Source organism: Silurus meridionalis, chromosome 7, assembly GCF_014805685.1.
Source record: "Silurus meridionalis isolate SWU-2019-XX chromosome 7, ASM1480568v1, whole genome shotgun sequence".
Lineage (NCBI taxonomy): Eukaryota > Metazoa > Chordata > Actinopteri > Siluriformes > Siluridae > Silurus > Silurus meridionalis.
In genome coordinates this window covers 13,978,764-14,000,197 of record NC_060890.1, presented here as the reverse complement: position 1 = coordinate 14,000,197, position 21,434 = coordinate 13,978,764, and the positions used below count along the sequence as shown (strand labels likewise).

Sequence of the window (21,434 nt, the reverse complement as noted above, 5' to 3'; positions counted from 1 at the left end):
AATCACAATGAATTGCAATGTAGGTTTATATACAACAATCACAATGAATTGCAATGTAGGTTTATATACAACAATCATAATGAAATGCAATGTAGGTTTATATACAACAATCACAATGAATTGCAATGTAGGTTTATATACAACAATCACACTGATGACAGTCACAATAATGTACACTGTAGGTTCATTTCCAAAGTTAATGAAATGCAATGTAGTGTTTATGTACAAAATCACAATGCTGTATAATGAAGGTTTATGTACAATGATCAGATTGCAGGAGATTAAACCCTTTAAACCCTCAACCTGCCTAGAGGATTCTATTCAACCCAAAAGAAAATTGTCTTTCCTGAAAGCACAATAAAGCAGAACGTAAAGGTAGTAAGTGCTAAACCCTGCCCCACTGACGCATATTCTTTGCCGCTTCTCTTTTCTCACTTCATGCTAATCTCTGAGCATGGTGAACGAGTTCAGCCAGTTCACTTATTGTTATCATCGCCCGAAGGTGGGGACCTTTTCCTCAGTTATGCGGGTGTGGATGCCAGTTTTGTGTCTAAAATTCCTTGCTACTTTAGGTTTACAGTAAACGTCAGCGCTGTGATTGAGAAGCACCCAGGACGCGCCCTGCTTCTGTCCTATGGGCTGAACCTGAGCGAGGTGACGCGTGGAAGGAAGCGACGCCATGCGCTCAGACCACTGAACACCGCTCACATCACCTTCTAGCGTCACATCACAACAGCCCGAAGGCGCCAGAGACCGCCGCGTCTTTTAATTTCACAGAGCTCGGTGTGCTCTCCATAGCTTCAGAGGTGCTACCTGACTTTGTCATCACTCCGGTGACAGAAAATGCTCGAGTGTCTTTGTGGGAACTGGTGCTCGCGTCTGATTGAAGGGAACAAATCGACGTGCTATTTTCTGCTCCTGCTTCTCTCCTATGTGCTCTATCTAGTGTTCGGGGCTGTCGTGTTCTCCCTGGTTGAATTGCCCTATGAAGACTTGCTCCGACAAGAGCTTAGTGATGCGAAGCAGCAGTTTCTCCGTGAGAATGAATGCTTATCCGAGGAGAAACTGGAGGCATTTTTGGCCAGAGCGCTGGAGGCCAGTAATTACGGCGTGTCCGTGTTAAATAACAACGCAACCAACTGGAATTGGGATTTCACCTCAGCGCTGTTTTTCGCAAGCACAGTGCTCTCCACGACAGGTGAGTCAGGCCACCAAAAATAGTCTCTCGCAAAGCGTGTCCTTTCACATATTTTCAGTACTTCCTGTTTGTTGACGTCCATCGCGAGACGCATTGCTTTTGATTGCAACACCCTGGAGTGTGTTGTTTAATAGGCCCCGATCAGCAACACCATTCTCGTTCCCTGGCCTTCTCTTTGTGATGAAATGAAAGTCTTACATACATTCATTCATTCATTCGTTCATTCATACATTCTTCTTTGGGCAGTATATCAAAGTGAATGAGTAATGGTGTCTATTTTTTAATTACTCAATCCAATAATGCTGGCGCATCTCATAGTTAAACTGGGATCAAATACAATGTCAATACAAATGATCTCCAGCAAATGTGATAAGAACAAGGTGACTGGTACAAATCTAGGGCACGTAGATGCTCCAGCATTAGCACAAAATGACTTTTAGTGGCCAATGCATGCAGCACTGCAGTCTTCTGAAGGTTGGCTGAAGGAAAGGTTGGTGTTGTGTTTCTTTGACATAAGTAACTTAATCTGACATAGGGATCATGTCCTGGCAGCAACCTACATGAGGCTTTTTTATTGTACAACATAATAAGCTTTGTTCTAAAGCCTAGATTAAGTAGACTCCCAATGGATAGAACAACATGTTCATCATCATATAACCTGCAAAATAATAATAGTATAAAAGTGTAGCATCATAATGATATAAATGTTATTGGATACACTGCGGTCAGGATTTTATTTGATCCAAGGTACTGGCTTTACAGTTTCAGTAGTTCACAATTCTCATAATAATATTTTGAACCCTATTTTTGTTTTTGAATTATAGATGAGAAATACTGACTGATTTGGATGACAAAAAGTTAACACCATGCTTGCTCAATTTACAATGCAAAAGTGTTTGTATGTACTACACAAAATAAATGAATGAAAGCTATAAACCAGGTTTAAAATCTAAAACAAAAATCACTCCATGTTTACCATAGCTTGAAAATAAATTATTCAACAAAATTTTCCCCAATTTTGAATTAAATTGAAGTATCTAAGCAGGGGCATAACGTGCAGGCGCTCTGTAGATTTTAACTTTGTGGGTTATGCAGATTGGGACGTCTGCTTTTAAAACCTGCATTACTTGTGTAATTAATAAAATGTTGATTTTAAGAATTGTATTTTAGAATGGAAATAGTATCATTGCATCTTTAATGAATAATTGTAAGATTGTAAGTGGAAATAATAATGTGTGGAAGGTATGTAAATGATCTGGTTTGATCAGTTAAGATCAAATGGGTGTAGAGGATAGTAAGATGTTGAGGCTGTGTGAAGTATGGAAATGTTTTGTCTAGCAACGATGACCTAGATACTGTGTTATCATCTGCTGGTAATATAAGAACAGGTCATGTACGATGCTGGGGACTTTATAGGCAAAGCATTGAAATTAAAATAAAAAATTAAATGAAAAAATAAATAAATAACAAAAAAACCCAAAAAACAGAAATGAAAGTCTAGTATATCACAGTAGAATGAAGAACAAGACGCTGATTAATACTAATTATTTTTGGGTTGAAAAATCACAGATATTGTGCTGCTGACCGTACGGGGAACATTTGTAAGATTTATAAAAGAATGGGGAAAATAGAAATGAAAAATATTACCTTAGCTAACCATCTAATCTCTCTTTATTTGCTATCTAGAATTTAGTAGGGGCTAGAACTGGAGACACTGGTAAGCTATAATTTTCATACGTATAATGTTTCTGTTGTAGGCTAATAGCTTCATTTTTTTAAAATGTTTATTTATTTTTTGATACAAAGGACATTAAAAACATTGTTTTGCACTATTTGCCATGGATGGCAATGTAACTATTTTTGCACGACATAGTGCAAAAAAGGATTGCAAACAGCTAGCTGTTAATTGTTTTTGAGAGACACATTTATGTTCCTTTTTTATTTGCAACAATCTCCATAACTTACCGGTATGAAGATTTACAAAGGAAAAAAACATAAATGTACAAATGTTAAACTTAATTTTTACTGAAAAAATCCAGCTTTACACACTCTTGGCTCCCAGACAGCTAGGTTCTCCAAACATTCAGCTAAAATTTTATGCCATGCCTCTTGTAAATGTGTTCTTTGCCAGTTGGATATTTTTTTTCTGACCCTGCAATTCAGTTCATCTAAGACCCCCAGTTGGTGCAATTAGCAATAGTCCTGATGGAATTGCATGGTGTTGAGTTATGGAAAGGAAGCCATGTTAGAATAGTATTAATTTCACCTGGATTAAGTCTCCAACCTTGCCCTGGTCCAAAACAACCCGCTTCCACCGCTATGTTTGACTGTTTTACATAAGGTCTATTAGAGCTAAAAATGTCAAATTTGGACACATCTATGTAAAATGGTAAAAGACTAGGTGTTTCCAAAACTTTGACAGGCACTGTATGTTTTTTGTTTATGTTTTTGCACTAATATATTGTACATCTATGCAAATAAAAAATTATTGGGTCTATATATTTGTGTGTTTAGGTTATGGACACACAGTGCCCCTATCAGATGAGGGAAAGGCCTTTTGCATCTTCTACTCTGTGGTTGGGATCCCATTCACCCTCCTGTTCCTGACTGCAGTGGTGCAGAGGGTCATGGTGTTCAGCACCCGACGGCCTGTGGCCTTCCTACAGCTCCGCTGGGGTCTGTCCAAGTCTCTGGTGACAGGTGTGCATGCGCTCATGTTAACCGTTATCGTGGTCTCCTGCTTCTTCCTCATCCCTGCTGTAATCTTCTCTGTTATGGAGGAGAATTGGAATTTCCTGGAGTCTTTCTACTTCTGCTTCATCTCACTTAGCACCATTGGTCTGGGTGACTACGTGCCAGGAGAGGGCTACAACCAGAAGTTCAGGCATCTCTATAAAGTGGGAATTACTGGTGGGTGTGAAAAATGGTATATAATATCACCTGTAATTTAATATAAACTAAATTAGTCTTGCATATAAATGTGTTTTGTGTTCAGATGTCGTGTGGCCAGGGTTACAGTATATATCTGTCTTTTCTCTTCAGTCTATCTGTTGCTGGGCTTAATCGCTATGCTGGTAGTCCTGGAGACATTGTGTGAGGTTCAGCAGTTGAAGAAACTAAGGAAGATCTTTTACCTCAAAAAAGAGAAATCAGAAGACCAGCTTACAATCATGGAACATGATCATCTCTCTTTTACATCTATGTCTGACCAAGGAGGCCCAGTCAGAGACTATAAGACAGATCTTTCCCCCGACATATCCCCAATAGCAGCCAGTGATACTCCTGTCATTAGGTAAGGTCCTAAGCAATAGTCAAATCTACATAGTCAGTAATCAAATGCTTCTGAATTAAATTAGTGGTACTTGAAATAATGGCTAGACTACATGCTAACGTTTGAAAACAGACACATGATTGTAGTAATCATAGTATATGTTGTAATTGTGTAATAACTTATTAGATATCATATAAAACAGTTTAAAATCTTGGCATTGTTAGTAGACATTAATCAATAAGTTTTAGGTACTCTGTATCTATAAGGACATGCAGTTTATTGAATATCAAGTTAAAAGGGATTGAAAGGGATTTAATTGGGATATGTATCTAGTGTGTTGATTGTCATTAATGAAAAATTAATGTCATTGATCATTCTATGAACGTGTATTGATAAGGGTTTTAAATAAGCACTTTTTTCCTGTGTGTGTGTGAGTGCCACAACTGAGCTGTAATGATCCAGCGAAAACCCTAGTCAAAAGTTTGGGCACACATATTGAGACCAGAGGGGTGTTTTTTAAATTATATTATCTTTCCTCATGTAAAAGTAATAACAAGGTCACCAATGTTATTAAGTAACATGTATGGAATTATGCAGTGAGAATAAACTGCACAAGATTTTTTTGTAGCCTTGATCACAGCTTTTTACTGTTACCTAATGTTCATGTTACATACCCTGACACTAGCCACATATTAAAGTCGGCTTAAAGAATGAATAGCATAATAAATGACACTGAGATCTGTAACAAAAATAGTCTTAATGGTGTGTCTTGCTGAAGACCTCTTCCTTTTGTAATTGCTCTTATTGAAAAGTTTTGGGGGTCTGGGGGACATTATTAATTGTAATTTCTTTTGTAAATGGGCACAGTATTCATTTAAGATGAGTTAGAAAGAGTTTAGATGAGAATAAAAAAACAAAAGATCAATCATGTTTCGAGTAAGAAGAAAAATCCGCCTGTAGATCAAATATGAAACAAGCACTGAATAAGGTGTGTCCAAACATTTGACTGTTGCTTTAATATTATGTCATTATGATAGTTTATTGATGTTGTGAGCAAATGCAGACTAGTGACTTCATACAATATAGGTGCATCTGTAAATTATAGGCACAACTATAAAGCAGACAAATCAGGTATGTAGGTGAAAGCATGCTGCTTATTCTGAATTCATATACAATTTGTGTTAACTGAAATAGAATGGATTCTCATGCTGTATGTGTTGCTGTTGCAGTAGTTCATACTGTAGTTGTACACATGAGAGTACTGTTTTGCATTGTATTAGGAGTTTAATGAAGGTGCTTTAGGTTTACAGACTCCGGGAAATTGTGTTGGTGAAAACTGTATCTTGAAGCTACAATTCCCATGACTGGGATAATATATAAATATTTTTGCAATCTGTGTAATATTTGTCATATAAATTGATAGCTGATATGTTACAGTTCCTGAATACAATGTATGCTTTACAACAGGGTATTGAAAAGTCACTGCTATTAAAATTCATATGATCAATTTGTATGTTGGAATTAGTATTTGTAAGTCTTAAGATCTGTGAATAAATTGTGCTCAAATGTTAAACTGTAATAAATGGACAGTTGATTGATTAATCTTTATTATAGAGTTCATTATATATACTCAGCTGTAAAAACGAGATCACCTAAGGGCAGAACTTGCATCTCTAGATATTTGTTAGTCATGCAAACATAATACCCATCAGCCAGATGTCAGACATGTACAAACAAAACCATGTAGAGTTTATTGCGAGGTCATGTGTCCATGTTTGGGTGAACTGCTGGATCACTGGCCTTGTGACCAACGGCAGCTGTACTGTTTGTTGACAGTGTATCATTATGCCTGCTGAGGTGTATAAGCAGGAAGGTGTACCCTGCTGCAGGAAGTGAATACATGTGCTATTTTAATATTCCTGCTGAAAGTGCATCAGGGTTAACAGATTACACAAAAAATCCTGCAGTTGTCATCATTTTTGAAGTGATGAGTATCAAAAGAATTTTTTGCATTCTGCATTGTTTAGGGATGAACAATGTTGTATCTGCATAAATATGAGCATTATGAAGCGTCCTATTAAGTTCATTGGTGTTTTTTGCTAGGTAAATAGCAAAGAATGCAGCAATTACATAATAATAAGATTACATTTTTTTGACAATTTTTTATTAACTAATTTTTTATTTGACATGGAACAAAAAAAAGTACTAAAGAAAAAACATTCAATTAGCTGTTTGTAACAGAGGGAAATACAGAGTTATAATCTACAGTAGATACTATGATCACATATATGATTATATTTGATATAGTGTTTTTCATGGTGGTTAAAACTGATAAGCTTTAAAAACATTAAGTCAGCATATATAAATAAAACTGTAAATGTTTTACAAAATACTTTTGTGTCAGTAAGCCAGTCAGTCATTTAAATATCATGCTGTAAATTCAGTATTAATGGAGTTGAAAGTGTCAGAGTGAATACGAATGTTTTCCCTGAGGCATCGTTCATCTGAAGGTGTCTCGCTGCTTATTAGTGAGCACTGTCAGAGCCTTTTGCCTGACTAAGCACAGGTCTCCACTGTAGCTTCCAGGAGGTGAGGAAGTTCATCTTGATCAGTCCCTTCTGTACAGCTCACCCCTCCCCTATTCCAAACACACACCCACCTGCACCACTAGCCATCTTTCAAAACCTGCCTCAGGGCAGTGATGCTGCCACACTGGGTGAAGATCCCACACATGATGTTTCGGCGCAATGCAGCGAGGTGATCAAACTCCTTCAACTTCCACACAGCTGCAGTCACAGACACACAGGTAAAGTGAATTACTTTTGAATATCTAAATCTATATTTGTGGTACAGAATGTAAAATAAACTTATAAATGCATTTGAAAGAAGAACAAATTTTTCTTGTTACTTTATTAAAATGTTTGATAACTTTTTACATTAAATGATTGTTTTGGAGTTTTAACACGCCTCAGTAATGAATGCTTTGCTCCTTAAACCTTATGAGAGTAGAGGATTGAATTATATTGTATGTAAAGATTGCACATTGATCTGATTTGGTTAGAATGTTGCCGTACAAACATACCCAAAATGCTTTTCAGGCATAACCCTGTAACCCAGTCATTTTATTTGACCATATCATTTAAAATAGTTTTATTTAAAAATATTCTAAACATAACTAACAATACAAGACATCATATTATAGTGATTTACAGTACTAGTAAAAGATGCATTAAACAGATGAAATTAATAAAAAAGTACAGCATGACTTGGGATAATTGATGTGATAACTCTGCAACTCTGTACCTGGCTCCCACACTATCCTGAGCAATCTATTTAAAGATTCTTGAAGCTTAGACAGGACCGATTGAGGCTAAGATAGGGATGTAAGACGAAGAGACCCTTGTGTGTCTTATTGATTTTTACCCCTGACTTGCCTCTCCTGGTCGCTTTCGCCTACTGCACTCATAGGCCTCCCATAGGCCTCATTTCTGCTGTCTGGCTGCTGCATTCACTGCAGCTCACTTGTCCAGCAAAAACACTTTAAATAATACAGTACATGCAAACAAACTAGAAAATAAATATGTCAATGAAAATGTGAAAGCAATAAAATCTGTTTCTTTGCTGAATGGAAATTACAAATGTGTGAATGATTCTTCAATTTGTACAATTTTTTGGATGTCTTTTTCTAGCTTCAGAAAAGCTAGAAATAAAATACAATATTCAGCAGTTGTTTGGTGCTATGACATTTTTGTATTTTTTGTCATTTTTGCTGAGAACAAAATTTTTTGGTTCTGTTTGAGTACACATCACATTTTAGCAACCATTTTATTATATCTTTTCAAGGGACAATACATTGTATTGTACATTATATTGTAGAAGTTGTCAATGTGCAATGTATAGCAATATAGATTTCCTGTTCTCTGAAAATCACTCAACATACAACCATTAATGTCAAGATAGCTGGCAACAAAGATGATTACACCATTAGTGATAACTGTATGTTGTGTAACCATGCAAAGCCACATGTCCTATTTATCATTTGTGTATCTTGTGTAAGAGTGGGTACAATTTGGTGCTGCGAGTACAATTCTCTCATACTGACCACTGATGTTTTACATGGCACCTCATTGCAAAGAAAGTATTTGAAAATTAGAATTGTTGATCTCTGCAAAGATGGCCTAGGCTATAAGAAGATCAGTAACACCCTGAAACTAAGTTACAGTACTGTGACCAGCATTGCTTTAGAGGTTGCAAAAGGTAAAGGTCCACTTGTCATTGCTCAGGCCATACGCCACACACTGCAACAAGTCAGTTTGCATGACCATCATCCCAGAAGGAAGCCTCTTCTAAAGCTGACTCACTAAAAAGCCAGCAAACAGACAAAATGCCCAAGAGCATGAATTACTAGAACCATGTCCTGTGGTCTGATGAAACTAGGATAAACTTGTTTGACTCAGATGGTTTCCAGTATGTGTGGCGACGCCCTGCTGAGGAGTACCAAGAAATTTGTGTCTTGCCTAAAGTCAAGCATGGTGGTGGCAGCATCATGGTGTGGGGCTGCTTGAGTGCTGCTGATATTGGGGAGCTGCTGTTAATTAACATTTACTGTGACATTCTGAAGCAAAACATGATGCTCTCCCTTCAGAAACTGGGCTGAACGGCAGTTTTCCAAGATAATAATGACCCCCATGATGACAACTGCCTTGCTGTGGAAGCTGAAGCTGAAGATAATAATGTGGCCCGGTATGTCTCCAGACCTGAACCCTATTGAACACTTCTGGAGAACCCATGCAATAACCCGTGCAGCTCTGGTGAATTCCATGCCCAGGAGGATTAAGGCAGTGCTAAATAACAATGGTGTTAATATTGACAAGTTTTGACAAGTTCACTTAGGGTGTACTCACTTTTGTTGCCAGCTATTTTGACAATAATGTCGGCATGTTGATTTATTTTTAGAGGATAGTAAATCTGAACTGCTATACAAGCTGCACATTGACTATAATATATACAAGTTTAATTTCTTTAGTATTGTCGCTAGAGAAGATACACTAAAATGGTTGCTGATATGTGAGATGTGTACTCACTTTTGTGATATACTCTAAATAATCACTCATGTTTTCTATAAACAACAATCTTACATTTATATCATCATATTCTTTATTTGTTTATAGTAAATATTGTATTAAGCTGAGAGCTTTTGCTTTTGGGAGAGTTGCAGCTATAGAGCAAATCAGTACTCAGTTCAGGGCTTTAGTGTGATTTCTCTCTACTCCCAATAGGGGGGGTCTTTCTGCAGGGTGTAGATGTTTTATGTGTCGCTTGGCTGTGCTCTGTGTTCAGCTTGCTGTATTCCTCATACAGTAGTATATACCTAGAGACGCAGCGGCACTATGGGGTAAATACTTTCTTTTCATGTCTGGGCACGGTGTGTGTCGCGCCTGTCTACGCAGCGTGTGTGTGTGTGTGTGTGTGTGTGTGAGAGAGTGACTGTGTGACATTTCGCCGCATGAACGCGGTCCTTCTGCACCGATTTTGCCTCTACCAATCAGGCTCCTCTTAATTCTCTCAAATATGCACATAGGGGAATTGGATGGAAAAGTTATCCGAGTGAGTTATTTTGTGGTGCTCATTAATTATTATTTTTTGTTCTGTAGCTGAGTCGAATGAGATTTGATTGATTTTCAGTGTGATCAAGATTTGGAAATAAGTTGTAAGAGGTTGAGGTTAGAAGGTATTTGCTTTATTTGTACATAAATCGATAAAAAAAAAAAACATATATATGTTTGTGTGTGATATCGTGTTGATGTGGATTTTAGTAGCTTTTCTGCTGAGGGTTAACCGTGTTGTTGTCCCGTGTACACGGTGCTGATCTCCAGCCAGGTTTTCTGGGTTTGCTGCATGCATTAGTACTAAACTGCAGTCCCCTTTGTTTTGCTCAGTGGAATGTGGAAATCACCGGCTGCGAGCCCACGCCGTCTGTCAGACATCAGCCCCCAACTTCGACAGTTAAAATCCCTGGCAGTCGAAGAAGATATAAAGGAGGACTTCAAGTCTTCCCGCTCGGTGGAGGACATAAAAAACGCGTCCATCGAGGAGCGCATCCTCAGGATCACGGGCTACTACGGCTACCAGCCATGGAGCTCCTCTAAACCAGGTGACACAGCGCAAAGACAGCATTACATCATTTTAATCATAATGATAACATTATATTACAGGCAATCCCAGGGATCACAGGCACTTACATACTAAAATACCCCCAAGCGCATCTGACGAAGTGTTTCCCAATTTCTAACACCACTTTGCACTCCATCTTTTTTTTCCCACCATAATCATAACACCTGCACCATACATTATTTTTCTTTTCCCAGAATTTTCTAGAATTTTTAGATAATTACACACTTAAAGGGACCATTTGTCCTTTATTATATGTATATATATCTTTTTGTGTTGCGCATTTAGTCATTTAGGGCTTTTAATTCAAATGTTTGAGAGTTTTAAGATCTTAATTATAGCTCTATTTTGTATCTTCTCTGAGCATACTTGGTCATTACAAAGCATGCTGCACTCAAAAGTGTACTAATTTAGTGAACTAAATGAGTTTTTGTCTCCACTATATAAGAGAGCAGTGGAGGGCCATGCGTTTTATGTCTTTATGTCCTTCAGTGGTGTCCTGCCTATATACAATCATACAATCATTACAATCATTATGATGCCACGACAATAGAAAGCATCAATATTTTACAAAAACACAGCATAACGGAGCGCTGCATCACAGACATGTAGTATCTCATGCAGTGAGAATGAATGGAAATTAAGCAAGAAACCCAATTTACACAATTTAGATGCTTTCACTGCAGCCACATCTACACCACCCACATACATCAATAAAGCAGAAGCATCAATATTGACCTCATAAAATGACCCCATTTTTTTCATGCATTTTTGTTCATTTTTCCATGCATTATGTTTTTTTTTTAGGTATTTGAAATGAAGGCAAATTGTGTGTTTTTGTGCAAATTCTACAGTTAAGAAAATGCAAAAGTATAAATGGTTCATGAAAAAGATTAACAATTGTTCAGCTTTTCTTGAAAAGGTTGTCTATTTAATGTCCTTGTACATATACCTGCAACCAAATCAATTTTTACAGATGCGGTCCGCTGGTTCAGAATAGTGCGCTCTCTGACCATCCAATCAGAGTACGTTAAACTGCCAACATTATTGAATGCCTTCTTGATAGCCCCAGTAATTCCAACTCAAAATCTGATTGGTTAAAGCAACAGCTTCATTCTCCTGTACTCTCCTGTACAAGAGCCAGCAGTGGCGATTTCTTATGGCAGATACCTTTGGCCCTAGCAACATGCCTCCTTCTTCTTCTTTTTTTGGCTGTCCCCATTAGAGGTCACCACAGAGGATCATCCGTCTCCATAATACCCTGTTCTCTACATCTACCTCTTTTAAACCAGCTACCTGCATATCTTTCCTCACCACAGACATAAACCTTCTGTTTGTTATTCCTTTTTTTCTCCTGCCTTGCAGCTCCATCTTCAGCATTTTTCTACTAATATACCCCATGCCCTTCCTCTGAACATGACCATACCATCTAAATCTTACCTCCCTCACCTTGTCCCCAAAACATCCTACATACGCGGTCCCTTTTAATAAACTCGTTTCTAATGCTGTCCATCCTCATCACTCCCAATAAAAATCTCAGCATATTCAACTCTGCTACCTCCAGCTCCACCTCCTGTCTTTTTGACAATGCCACTGTATCTAAACCATACAACATAGCAGGACTCACTAGAGTCTTACAAACTATCCCTTCCACTCTTGCAGATACCCTTCTATCACAAATCACTCCTGTCACTCTTCTCCACCCACTCCACCCTGCCTGCATTTTTTTCTTTACTTCTCTAACACACTCCCCTTTTCTCCAGCACGTACCTCCACCTCTCCAGGCTCGTCCCAAACTGCTTCCTACACTCGCTGAAATATTCCAATGTATGCAGACACTCCTTACAGTAGCGCACTGAGAGAGGCCATGAAATGAAGAGAATATTCTATTGGGACAAAAATATATTAAAACATAAGTCAGTGATTCTCATAGGGTGTAGGGCCACCAGCACTGGAGAGAGTTCTTTTCAGATTGAAGGATGCTATCCAAGTCATTGGTTCTAACCTGGCCACCCCATTGTTTAAGGTCTGTCTTAGCCACCTGTGTTTAGGGGAATTTGGCTTCTGCATCAGCTCACATTTATATCCCAGTGAAACAGGAAGTTACCAATAGCTGCTTACGAATTCTTAAACACTCAGAACAAAACATCAAATACAAAGAGAACACAGTTTTTTCATTAGAATTTGTTGTGTTGTCAATTGCAGTGACATTTCATTATTTAAAAAATGTTTAATAAGAATTTAATTACACTTGTTGTTTTAAAAGAAGATTAATGAAGAATAATTTTAAGGATTAAATAAGAAGGTTTGTTTTGTCTCAGATTTTAGTGCAAGATTAAGATATGAAGTTTAACCACAAAGACATTTTTTATCACCTTACAATCAGCACCAATAATTCTGAAACTGACTTTAGGCAAAACATTACAGATAACAACCAGCATAAAGTTTGATGTTCATGTTCAAGTTTGGACTAGAAAGTATGCCAAATCCCAGGTGAATCTGATTAAGTGTTTTAGGCCAGCATTGTCCCAGATACCTTTACTCAGTGTTATATTGGTGCATCTGTAACAAATGTTTTATACCCATATGGGTATTTCTTACTTAAATAATGAACATATTCACCTAGTTATACACACAAAGCATGTTGGGCCTGTAAAACATTTTACAACAATTTAGTGGTCATCTATGTGACACAAAATATTTACCTTACTAATAAATAACAGCTGAATAATATTGTGTATCATATGCACACGGCTATGTGTAAATGTACATGTATCTGTTACATACAGGCATATTTAACAACTTGCTATATATTTATAGAGAAACAAAAGTATTAATTCTTTTCACTTTGTACAGAATCAGAAATTAACAACTTGTGCATATGACGAACAACAGTTTGTTTCTCCTCACTCCTCTATCATACAAAAGCATGACTGTCTGTCATTACTTGGACAGTGACTTTTTGTCATTTGGGTTAAACCAAAAATGGGATAGATGGTAAATGTTATAATTTGAACAATACTTAATGTGCACTTTGGAACTAGAGATGACATAACAAAGTGCTGGGGTAGTGCAAGCACCACTGCCTTTCAAAGATAAAAACAAAAACATGTGTTTTTATTTTCGACATTCAGATCACTTGTTCTTAACAAATCTGTTTTGGAGGATGATTTTGGAGTATGTAAATGTATTGTTTGTCATTAAGAGGATAACTGTTTTGCTTAGACCACATAATTTTTGATTAATGTATTTTTTTTATTACACCAGTGACACATTAGAAATAATGCATTGCTTGTTTTCTTGTCAGACTATTGCGATATAACTCTCCCCTTTAATAGCACAACCTGCCATCATTGTTGAAGTGTATAGTTTGCTGAAGAACATTAAGTAATCAGTAATACTAGTAATACTAATTTCTAGCTACCTCTAATAACACTATAGATTCATGTTTGAGTTTACCTCTCCTGAGAGTTTACTGTAAAGGGTTTACTGTAAAAATAAAAAATAACTGATGCTATTTTTGATGTTATCAGTGGTAGAGGAAGATTTTCTGAATTGGGATCTAATTCTTTGCCTTGAAAAGTGTAGTATGCCTAGGCTGATTTGTATGCACTCTCATGCAGCATTCCCTCTGCAGTGTAGTGTAGTAATGAAAAGCAGTATACAACTTTTATCTCTACCCTAAACTCTGTAGAGCAGCTTGTTGATGCGGTCTTGCTCTCAGTTTTCTATATAAGCTTTACATGTTTAGACTAAATTCATGTTCAAGCATATCTTTCTACAATTACAATGAATTATTCAGTAATTACTCTAAAATACTAAACAATTTACATCTGCAAGTCTAAAGCTGCTGATTGGTGGATTCTGGGGCTACCAAATACTGTAATCAGGCCTAAAGAACAAACTCTGTAAGATTTAATATAAATGTAGTTGGTTCACAATTTTTAATATTAACATACATCATCAGATTTTTGGTATACAGTAAACTAATCCAGAGTCATTGATCTTGAGACAGTGACAGTGACTCTGTGCTTTTTGATTTGCAAGGTGAAATATGGAGGGTGGTGATCAAGCAGAATAGCAGATGAAACTAGCAAACAAATTCTAAGTCAGTACCTGGCGTATATGGGATTATTTGTGGGTCTATTTGTGCTATAAAATGTAAGTTTTTATTTCATTTATTTTATTTTTCATTCATACAATATATGCAGGATTAGCAAATAGAGAGCTCAGTGAACTGCAGACAATGGTAATGCGTTGTAAAATCTCTAAGAATTTTTTTTTTTCTTTTCAATTATACAAGTAGTTTAAGGATACTTTGAGATGAGAGTTTCTCAAAATTTTGGAGACAGGGAACCCTTTAACTGTAGAATAAATTTCTTGAGCTCCCTAATGACAAATTAATTTATTTACATAATCAAATTAGTCATTAGTCAAATTAGTGTATGGCTCATTACTCAGATATGACCAGTAATATTCTGGATATTTTGGACACGTTTTCATTGACATAGTACTAATGTTAGGTCCAAGTTATCATGAGCCTGTTTGTTTTTTCATAATTAACATTCAAATTAACCCTGTTCAATTAGATGTCTATGTGTCAAGTAGAATAGTAGCTACTATATATATATACATTTGAATAAAAAAAGTGATGAATGATGGGTGCAATCATTTCAGTTAACAGGTTTGTAAACCAACCAGCAGACATTTCTTCTACGAGCTGTAATTAGCTAGTCACTAGTAAATTAAAATTCTTAGTGGGATAAATATTTATAATTATGGTATGATTGCAAGGTAAACAATTAAAGAGCAAACAAATGTAATGATGATAAGTTTTAAATGAGGCTACTGTAATGTTTTTCTTATATACAAAATGAGATTGTTGTGGAAACAATAGAAAGATATATTATGATGTGATTTATTAAATGCTATTTGGTTTTAAAATTAATTCTGAATTATTGAAAGAACATTTTAGCAATACTTTTTACTGTGTACTGAACATTGTGTAATTCAGAATGCTTGATCGTGATTGCTTTTGCTATTTCCCGGCCAGAACAGTAGCCCAGGGCGCATCTTAGTGCAGAGTCTCAGGAGTCACTGGGATAGAATGATGAGTGTCTCAGCTCTTTGGCTGACTGCCTCTCAGACCTTCAGGTTATTGACTGTTGCAATGACAGCTCTATGACACTCTGGTATAATAAGTACCGATGCTGAATTTGATTAACATTTGTTATCACTGTGTCATGCATGATAGATAGATAGGTACATCTCCATACAGGTGTATGGAGCTGGTAAGGATTGGTTACAATACAACACAAAATTTCTTTCTACATTGGTCAAACACATTAATTCTGTGAGTAATGATGTTGTTAAAGCATAATAAGAACATAAGTGTCGAAATGCACCTACCAGTGCAGACTGCTGCTGCAACTATGATTCTGTCTACCCTGAATGTAAGCCACAAATATAATTAAAGGTATAAATCTAAGCTGATATAAGCTATGATGCAGCATTGTGATGTTGCTCCATGGTCCTAAAGTAATTACATTTTGCTCCAATGTATCCAAGCTATGTAAAAGAATGGCAATAAAAACCCACTTGACTTAATAAAACATATCATATATCATATATCAATATTTATAAATTCTTCAGCATATCTTCTCAAGGGATACTTCCTTGTCTATTAGCTCACTACAGTTTGAAAAGAACAGTCCATCTATAGACTTTCCAACTGTGACTAAACCCTAAAGTCATATTACTGTGTCTTCTATCTGCAGTTGTGGAGAACCCGAAAAAAGAGAGAGTGGAAGTGAAGGTTGATGGCCATATTGGAACAAATGTGATCAATGTGGAGAGTGAAAATAGCAAGCAGACGGTACAGTGCTGTCTGTGCTGGACTGTAGCCCACCTGAGGCAGGCACTCTGGGGTGTCACTGTGGTTCTCTGTGTCTGTTCGTCTTGGACGGGATCCACTCAGCTGGCCAAACTTACACTCAGACAAGTCAATGTTCCCTTCACTCTCACCTGGTTCTCTACCTCCTGGAACTGTTTCCTTTTTCCTGTACACTACCTGGGCCACGTATGCTGGAGCAAGGACAGGCAGAGCCTTCGGCAGCGATTCAGGTGAGAGAGGCTGATATTCTTAGGAAAGCTGATGATTATGTCTCCACTTATGCAAAAGTATTTTCCTGGCAACAAAACTGACTTGTGTTTACTGTGCAATGATGTTACATAAGTTCATGCTGAGTAATGATCAGAATTTTGTGTCTGTGCATAAACACAGGGAGTGCTGTCAGTTCTTGGGTGATGATGGACTCTCAGTGAAAACACTGCTGTCAGTAGTGGCACCATTTGGAGTGCTGTGGACACTCACCAGTTACTTGTACCTGCAGGGCCTACGCAGGATCCCTGCAACAGATGCCTCAGCTCTCTTCTGCTGTAGCCGTGCATTTGTCTTTCTCATTTCTTGGATTGTGCTGCGTGATCGCTTCCTGGGTGTCAGGGTGAGATTGACACTGTGAGGACATTTGGATTTTCTATCAAGTAAAAAAAAAGGAATCAGAGTGCTTAAAACAACACCAAACACCTATACAGAATATCTGTTGCTTATAACAGTGGCATAAATTCATTAGTTCATTGTGAATTTTTTAAAATCTATTTATATACATTCAAATCTATTGTCATTTAGATGTTCCTTTATATATATATACACACACATTTTTAGTGGCACACAAATAACAGCCTCCAGCGAAATAAATAATTGCTTTCAGAAATATCTGTATACCAACTTTTTTTAAAGATTGATTTTTGTACATCGTATTCGGTCTCATATAGTCTATGACAAGATTAACCAAACTTTACCTTCAGCACTTCTATTGGAACTAAAGAATAAGAATACAATGTGAGCAAACATCCCCCCCACCACCCCACCCCTGCCGAAACTCCCAACCCCCCTAATTGTAGGTAGAGATCTAATTTCGGTCTACATGTCCTCCTGCATGGTAAGGGGATTGAAAGGATTATAACCCCTGTGGTGCCAAATATATACAGAGATTTTGTAGAATTTCATATTTTTAAACGAACAGACTCTGAAGAAAATATAATATACATTTAGAAATAATGTTCATAATGTTTAATGATAATGTTCAAAGATAAATATTATATCCTTTTTTTTTTACTATGCGCTTATGTGATGTGGTCACTTAATATTGTAGATATATAAGATTCTGTCTTCAAATAAAAAAAAAAATCCATCACTGTTTCTTCTTTGCATGTAGATTGTTGCAGCTATTTTAGCTATTGCAGGCATAGTAATGATAACGTACGCTGATGGGTTCCACAGTCACTCTGTGATTGGCATTTCCCTGGTGGTCGGATCTGCAACAACAGCAGCCATATACAAGGTAACACTATATACAGAGCTTTATGCTTCATATTAAGCACTAAAATGCTGCACTGTTTTATGCTGAGACTGGCTACCGAATGATTAATTAGCTTGCTCTTCTCTCTCTGCAGGTATTGTTTAAGCTGGTTTTGGGTAGTGCCAAGCTAGGTGAGGCTGCATTGTACATGACTGTCCTTGGAGGAGCCAACATGGTCTTTGTCAGCATTGTACCTCTCATCCTCATCCTCACTGGAGCTGAGGATTTTGGCTCGCCCACGGAAATACCTTGGCAAAGTCTGTGCTATACAGCTGCTCTACTGTTGGGTAAATTTATCATGGCTACCCGTACATTTTGGAATGTGAATGTACACACACATGACTTGTGATGTCACCCATTATTATTGTGCATATACTTGTTTTATACATGTGTACTTCTGTAAATTGAATGTTTTGTCTTGTTTTTCTTGTTTTGTGCCCTAGTGTTCAATTTCCTGGTAAATTTTGGTGTTTTGATAACGCTTCCTACATTGATTTCTTTGAGCATTGTCCTCAGTGTACCTGTTAATGCTGGTGAGTTGCCCTCATACCTGTGTGACGTGGATGTCTTTATGACTCAATAAATGTTTCCCCATATTTGAAAAGACTTGCTTGTCAAATATGGCAGTGCTTTTGCAATTCATTGCACATAGTACCTGTTTTGTTACATGCGACTGTAATGTAACTACTAAGAACTTTACATTAGGGGTGCAGTAAAATGCCGCTATCTACATCTGTATCTGTATTTGCATAAGTCTAATATAATTCCTTCAGTTGGACAAACTGAACATCTTTGAAATAACATTGTCACATCATTGTTTAATATCCTTAATTTGTAAAGAAATGTTGCTTATAAATCGTTCATATGTTACAGTTTTTTAATCAAGGCTTGTGAAAAGATGTTACAATTTTATATAATAGATGATTTGTGGTTGCTAATAATTCTGCTTAAAAGGCACATGAACAACTTTACTAGGTCCTGTTATAGTGGTATGTCAGTCAGTAATCAGTCAGTTTTGCAAACAAACTTCTAAATGTCATGTTAGCGCTGTCAAGGTGCACTTGTTTATTTAAACAAACCTCAGTGGTTACATTATAATTGCTTGTATACTGTATGTTTAACTGCAAATACTGTATACTAGATGCACTTAATGTAAAGTGGATCTAAATGACCCATGACATTTCTGCACTTCTTTCTTATTTCTATCAGTAATAGACAGCTACATGTGCGAGATCCAGTTCAACAGTGTGCGTATCATTGCCATGTCCACCATCTGCCTGGGCTTCCTGTTGCTGCTTCTGCCAGAGGACTGGGATCAGTATCTGCTGCAGCTTCACACTATGTTTTATAACAGGAAGAAGCCACAAGAGGGAAGCAGAGACACACACATTGAAATACAAAATGTTCACTCTAGCAAGACAGGAAACTGCAACCCTAAAACTCCTTAAGATGGTGTTTGCTTCATGTCACGAGAGGAGCTTTGCAATCACCTCCATGTGACTGAAATAACAACACCTACATAGCAAGATAAATCTATGTAGGACTGAAGATTAAGTGGACTATGCAGTACTTCTGATGATATCTAGAGACTGTCAGAACATAAGAAATAAGATGAGCACTGACTGCATCTTTTATTTATTGCATCAAAGCACAAGACTGCAAATGTGGCATCCTGCATAATTCAGAGTTCTAGATGAAAATAATTTATGCTGAATTTGTTTTTTATTGTGAACTTAACAAATATATCATTCAGTCTTAACCCGTATAGAATGTTCTAATACAATATTATACCATATAATGACAATATATGGACTGAAAGCATTTATGCATAAACTGTACAGAGTACTTATCTTCAATTTCAGTGCATTGCCACAGCCTTCACACTATTGCTTTCATACAAAATATATGCAAATTGGTTATCTAGATATATAGTGGTATTTATGCCTTTTATCTAATTTCAAGAAACATGATACCCATGGACACTCAGCATCAAAACAATAATTCAGATTATGTATTTTAATAACAATGGCAATGTGTATTTATTATATTCCTGTGGAATTGTGGCTCACTGTAAACCTTTGTAAGGCATGACAGCTGTTTATTATTTGACACGCTGAAAAACAGATAAAGAACAAATAAAACACTAAAGAATAAGAGTATGGAACTGTGCTTCTAACATTTATAGTAAGTATATATAATATACAAGGGCTTACTGAATGGCTTGATGAACCCAGCCATTAGGGTTGTACAAGCCAGTGCACGCTTAGTGCCAGTCCCAAGCCCTGATAAATGGGGAGGGTTGCATTAGGAAGGGCATCCAGCATAAAACGTGCCAAATCACCGGATCAGTCGGGCCCGAGTTACTAACGACCGCCACAGGTATTGTTAGTCAACAGGGTACGGGTGGAAATTGGGCAACTGTTGGCCGAAGGAGGAGAAGGAGAGGAGGAAGACATCTGCAGGGAAAGGAGAAGTGTAGGAGAGTGGATGTTTGGGGGTGGCACTTTAAATGTTGGTAAAGGGAAAGAGGTAGCTGATATGATGGAGCGGAGAAAGGTAGATATGTTGTATGTTCAGAAGACCAAGTAGAAAGGGAATAAGGAATTAAGGAGGGTTTAAACTGTTCTATCATGGTGTGGATGAAAAGAGAAATGGTGTAGGGGTGATCCTAAAGGAAGAGTACAGTAAGAATGTAGTGGAGGTTAAGAGAGTTTCTGATAGGGTGATAAACATGGAGCTGAAAGTTGAAGGGATGATGATAAATGAGTGGAGGAAGGTGCACACAGGTGGACTATGTTCTATGGAGATGCAACCTGAAGGAGATTGTAGACTGTAGGGGGTTGGCAGGGGACAGTGTAGCTAGACAGCATTAAATGGTGGTCTGTAAAATAGCTTTGGAGGTGAAGAGGAAGAGGAGGAGAGTGAGGACTGAAAAAAGAATAAGATTGTGGAAACTGAAGGAGGAAGACTGTAGTGTGAGATTCAGGGAAGAGGTTAGACAGGGGCTCTGTGATGTTGCAGAAGTGTGGGATGATTGGGCAACTACTGCAGAAGTGATGAGGGAGGCAGCTAGAAAGGTACTTGGTGTGACATCTGGAAATCGAAAGGAAGACAAAGAGACGTGGTGAGGAAGTACAGGAAAGCATAAGGAAAAAGAGGTTGACGAAACAGAATTGTGATCAGCATAGTGATGAGAAAAAAGTAGGCAGGAGTACAAGGAGTGGATGAGTGTGCTGGTACCAGTTTTTAAGAATAAGGGAAATGTGTAGACCTTCAGTAACTACAGGGAAATAATGTTGATCAGTCACACCATGAAGTTATGGGAAAGAGTAGTGGAAGCCAGGCTGAGGGAAGAGGTGACTATCTGTGAGCA

The 21,434-nt window shown here is 37.4% G+C and overlaps 2 protein-coding genes across 4 annotated transcripts; both read left to right on the top strand.

The window, feature by feature from the left end:
* Positions 1 to 6,071, top strand: kcnk1a (potassium channel, subfamily K, member 1a). Its single transcript, XM_046854713.1, has 3 exons — positions 1 to 1,198; positions 3,713 to 4,108; positions 4,241 to 6,071. Exons 1-3 carry the CDS (start codon positions 844 to 846, stop codon positions 4,492 to 4,494), a joined length of 1,005 nt encoding a protein of 334 aa, XP_046710669.1. The 5' UTR covers positions 1 to 843; the 3' UTR covers positions 4,495 to 6,071.
* Positions 6,072 to 9,787: 3,716 nt separating this feature from the next.
* On the top strand, positions 9,788 to 20,797 carry slc35f3a (solute carrier family 35 member F3a). 3 transcript variants are annotated; one of them, XM_046854052.1, is made up of 8 exons: positions 9,788 to 9,864; positions 10,409 to 10,623; positions 16,418 to 16,763; positions 16,924 to 17,143; positions 17,918 to 18,043; positions 18,156 to 18,348; positions 18,505 to 18,594; positions 19,271 to 20,797. In XM_046854052.1, exons 1-8 carry the CDS (start codon positions 9,860 to 9,862, stop codon positions 19,507 to 19,509), a joined length of 1,434 nt encoding a protein of 477 aa, XP_046710008.1. In that variant the 5' UTR covers positions 9,788 to 9,859; the 3' UTR covers positions 19,510 to 20,797. The 3 variants fall into 3 exon arrangements, with proteins under 3 accessions (XP_046710008.1, XP_046710007.1, XP_046710009.1); XM_046854051.1 differs by lacking the exon at positions 9,788 to 9,864 and adding an exon at positions 9,937 to 10,076; XM_046854053.1 differs by lacking the exons at positions 9,788 to 9,864; positions 18,505 to 18,594 and adding an exon at positions 9,937 to 10,076.
* Positions 20,798 to 21,434: the final 637 nt, after the last annotated feature.